Source organism: Vicia villosa, linkage group LG4 (assembly GCF_029867415.1).
Source record: "Vicia villosa cultivar HV-30 ecotype Madison, WI linkage group LG4, Vvil1.0, whole genome shotgun sequence".
Lineage (NCBI taxonomy): Eukaryota > Viridiplantae > Streptophyta > Magnoliopsida > Fabales > Fabaceae > Vicia > Vicia villosa.
In genome coordinates, this window is record NC_081183.1 from 67,225,613 (window position 1) to 67,230,200 (window position 4,588).

The following is a 4,588-nucleotide window of genomic DNA, read 5'->3' on the forward strand; positions in this document are numbered from 1 at the left end:
TTTTCCTGATCTCACTCCGAAGGTACATTTATTGGGATTCAACCTTAACCTGAACTTTCTTAACCTTTCAAACAATTTCTTCAGGTGAACCAGGTGCTCCTCTTCAGTATGGGACTTTGCAATCATGTCGTCCACATAGACCTCGATCTCTTTATGAATCATGTCGTGAAACAAAGTCACCATAGCTCTTTGATAGGTTGCCCCAGCATTCTTCAACCCAAACGGCATGACCTTGTAACAAAAGGTGCCCCAAGGCGTAATGAATGTTGTCTTTTCCATGTCCTCGGGCGCCATCTTTATTTGATTGTAACCAGAAAAACCATCCATGAAGGAGAAAACCGAGAACTGAGCAGTGTTCTCTACCAACACATCAATGTGAGGAAGGGGGAAATCATCCTTCGGGCTCGCTCTATTTAGATCTCGATAGTCGACACACATTCGTACTTTCCCATCTTTCTTAGGTACAGGTACAATATTGGCGACCCATGGTGGATAAACTGTTACAGCAAGAAAACCTGCATCAAACTGTTTCTGAACCTCTTCCTAGATTTTCTTGGACATGTCAGGACGTGTTCTCCTGAGTTTCTGTTTGACAGGCGGAGAGTTTTCTTTAAGAGGTAACCTATGCACAACAATATCGGTATCTAATACAGGCATATCTTCGTAAGACCAAGCGAAGATATCAGAATACTCTTTCAACATTCCAATCAACTTTTCTTTCACATCCTCATTCAAAGAAGCCCCTATTTTAACCTCCCTTCTCATCTCTTCGGTGCCAAGATTCACCGTCTCAATAGGCTCTTGATGTGGCTCAATCACTTTCTCTTCTTGTTTCAACAATCTGGCCAACTCATCAGGGAGTTCACAATCTTCTTCATCCCCTTCTTCAGCGGTGTAGATAGGATTGTTGAAGTCATAACGAGGCATAGCAAGATCGTTATCAACAGAATCTGGAGGAGCAATGGATCTACATGGATTATGATTTATGCTTTATTTTAGAATGGAGGGATGATTATGAATAAGAAATGTTGCCATTCTTTATTATTTTATTATTTCTTTTTTTTATTTAGAACAAATGTAAAAGTAAAATGAAAGACAGGGAACGAAATATTTGAATGCAAAAACGTCCTTTTATTTATGATTTTAACATTGAAAAACAACAAATGATGCCCCTACATGTGTTCATTGTGTCTTGGGCAGAACACAGGAATTATTGTATGATAAACAAAAACAGATAGTATTACTCTTGATCAGAAGCAATTGAGATGATGTCCTCGGACGACCAGTTGAGAAGCTTCTGTCCTGAGACACACGGCTTGACCCATTCTTCAACATCATAATCGCTATTCATATCATCATCAGCAGCACAAATATGATCCTTGACAATGCCAGCACTAGAGAACTTGATTGGAACAAGGGTTCCAGGCTTCTCGGGGGCCCCATTAGATGAACTCTGGCCCAACTGATATCCAATCCCACATTTATCCTACTTGATTGGCAAGTCCAAGATTCGGCCCCATCCTTAAGGATGACCAGATTCAACCACAGCTTTAGCTTCCTTTAGTGAAGACATGGGAGCCTCCAACTTCTTATTTTCAACATAAGGGATCTTGATAGTCTGGACAGCCTCAAAGGCTTGGCAAGGCGTCTCGTGAACCTCTCCTTCCACATCAATATACCTGAAGGACGCAAGATGGCTTACCACGTGTTCTTCCTCCCCACATATTGTGACTATCTTTCCTTGAGTCGCGAATTTGAGTTTCTGATGCAATGTGGAAGTCACGGCCCCAGCAGCATGGATCCATGGACGTCCCAGGAGACAACTGTAAGACGGGTGGATATCCATCACAAAGAAGGTAATAGTGAAGAGCTGAGGGCCTATCATTATCGGCAAGTCAACCTCCCCAAATACTGATCTCTTTGATCCATCAAAGGCTCTCACCGTCAATTCACTCGGCCTTATATCAACACCAGAATAATCTAGCCTCATCAAAGACGACTTTGGTAGTACATTCAAGGAAGATCCATTATCCATGAGAACACGTGATAACATAGTCCCTTTACACTCCACTGATATATGCAAAGCTCTATTGTGGTTTCTACCTTCGGGAGGCAGATCAGCATCGGTGAACCCCAATCCATTACCAGCGTTGATGTTTGACACCACTCCTTCAAGTTGATTCACTGAGATTTCCGGAGGAACAAAGGCAGCACTTAAAAGTCTCAACAAAGCATTTCGATGTGTCTCCGAACACAAGAGCAACTGCAAAATCGAAATCTTTGATTGAGTTTGACTCAGTTGGTCAACCACTTTATATTCACTCTTCTTGATGATCTTTAGGAACTCTTCCATCTCTTTGGCCACAGTGTCTTCAGAGTTAGAGCTTTGCCCCTGATCCACTATATCTTCTACCACTCTTTTCCCTTTTGCTTGAGCTAAATCTTCTGCATTGTCATCGCGAGTATTCTGGGGAGGATTGAAAATACGGCCACTTCTTGTCATTCTTCCAATGCCCACAACATTATCAACATCTTCTTTCTCAACTGGCGTTTTAATCTCATACTTGGCCCCTTGGTAAAAAACCTCTCCGTCATAATTCCACGGAATTGCTTTTTCATTGTTATATGGGATAGGACCAGGTAATGTAATAACCAAAGGAGGTGCCCTGGCAGGAATGGGGATCTTGGCCGGAGTATACGGGATGGATGCCACATTAACTTCGTTTTCAACCATTTCAGGACGTCGCACATGCTCAAACTGTAGATACCCACTATCTCTCAACCGTTGAATACCACTTCTGACCTTATCACAAACTGAGGAAATGGCCATGCAGTCAATACAACATTCTCCACAACCGGAGTATAGACCCATCTTCAATAATTCATTCTTCAATAAGGGCAACAGAGAGCCCAATTCGATCACATCCTTGACCAGGCGAGTATCTTCAACAACCTCAATAGCATTTGCCGCATGAGCTCCACGGGGAGGCATAGGATTCTGAACAACATTAGGTCCTTGAGTAGGAGTAAACTCGATGGCTTTAGCGTCGAGAAGATCTTGGACTTTATGCTTTAATGCTTTACGGTTTTCAATATTATGTCCAGGTGACCCAGAGTGGAACTCACATCTTGCATTGGCATCCCAACTGGCAGGCAACTTAGCAGGAGTGGCCAAAGTCCTCAATTGGACCAAATTCAAATCGAGGAGGTATGGCAATACTTATGCATATGTCATCGGGATCGAATCAAAAGCCCTTTCTGGCAATTTCGGCCTTTGCTGATACTGACGTGGCGGATACCCTTGTTGTTGATGTTGGAAGGGAGCATTTGGTATAGTCACAGCGGCTACTTGTTGATAAGTCTGATTTCTGCCCCCACCATAGTAAGCAGCACTAGTCTCACCTTCTCTCTTCTTGGCAAACCCATTGTATGGCTTCTTTCCACTAGCCCCAGAGGAGGAACTAGCAGTATTTGGATTCTGTATTCTACCAGCCTTAATTCCACTTTCAATTTGTTCACCAATCATGACTAACTCGGCGAAACTCGAGGATGCAGAGCAGGCGGAGTAGTACTGGCCCTCGAGAGTGTTGGTGAACATGTCCATCATCTCTCTTTCCAGCATAGGTGGTTGGACTCTATCCGCCAACTCACGCCATTTCTGCGCATATTCTTTGAAGGACTCATTAGCTTTCTGGGCCAGATTCTGTAACTGAGTGCGATTTGGTGCCATGTCAACATTATACTGATATTGCTTTATGAAGGCATCAACTAGGTCCCTCCAACTTCGGATATTAGCTCTCTCCAATCTCATATACCATTCCAAGGATGCCCCAGTCAGGCTATCTTGGAAGAAGTGCATCAACAATCCTTTATCCTCAGAGTACACATGCATTTTGCAATAGTAAGCTCGGACATGTGTCTTAGGACAAGTGTTCCCCTTGTATTTCTCGAAGTCGGGTACCTTGAATTTCGGTGGCACACGCACGCCAGGAACTAAACCCAAGTCATTGATATCCATACCCAATCCTTGGCCTTCCATTGCCCTCATCCTTTCCTCCAGACCTCTAAACATCCTTCCAGCATCACGTGGAAATCCCCATTCACTTTCAGGAAACAAATCCTCGTGTCGGTCCTCTTCCAACACGGGGATAGCAGCAGCCCTTCTGGTCTGTTGTGTAGTTTGTCCTTCAGGAGTAGGCTGGGGAGACCCACGAGGATTACCTTGATTGGCAGCAGGAGGAATTACACCAGGTCCTCCGTTCACAGGTTCACCATTGACACGGATATCAACAGGATTTCTTTGCGGGGGGTCCGCAACAACCTGGGCAACTGTGTCCATCCGAATTCTGAGCTCTTCTTGGCGATCAGCCATGCCTTGCATGACTTCCATGAACTGAGCCATCTGAGCAGTAACCTGAGTTCTCATCTGGATAAGATCATCCCTTAACTGATCCATTTGCAGTGAATGATTAGCCCTTGTGTAGTAGCGATGTGTAGGCGGAGGTGCAATTGCTGAAAGAGAAAACTTGATCAGTCAAATAAGAACACCATCTGATGTACCTGTTTGTGTATGATGTGCATGAGGTGC

The 4,588-nt window shown here is 44.0% G+C and overlaps 1 protein-coding gene across 1 annotated transcript; it reads right to left on the reverse strand.

Moving 5' to 3' along the window:
* Positions 1–1,240: 1,240 nt before the first annotated feature.
* Positions 1,241–4,372, reverse strand: LOC131597324 (uncharacterized). The gene is made up of 3 exons (XM_058870028.1): positions 3,300–4,372; positions 1,544–3,179; positions 1,241–1,462 (listed from the first exon to the last, which is right to left on the reverse strand). Exons 1-3 carry the CDS (start codon positions 4,370–4,372, stop codon positions 1,241–1,243), a joined length of 2,931 nt encoding a protein of 976 aa, XP_058726011.1.
* Between the last annotated feature and the right edge of the window lie 216 nt (positions 4,373–4,588).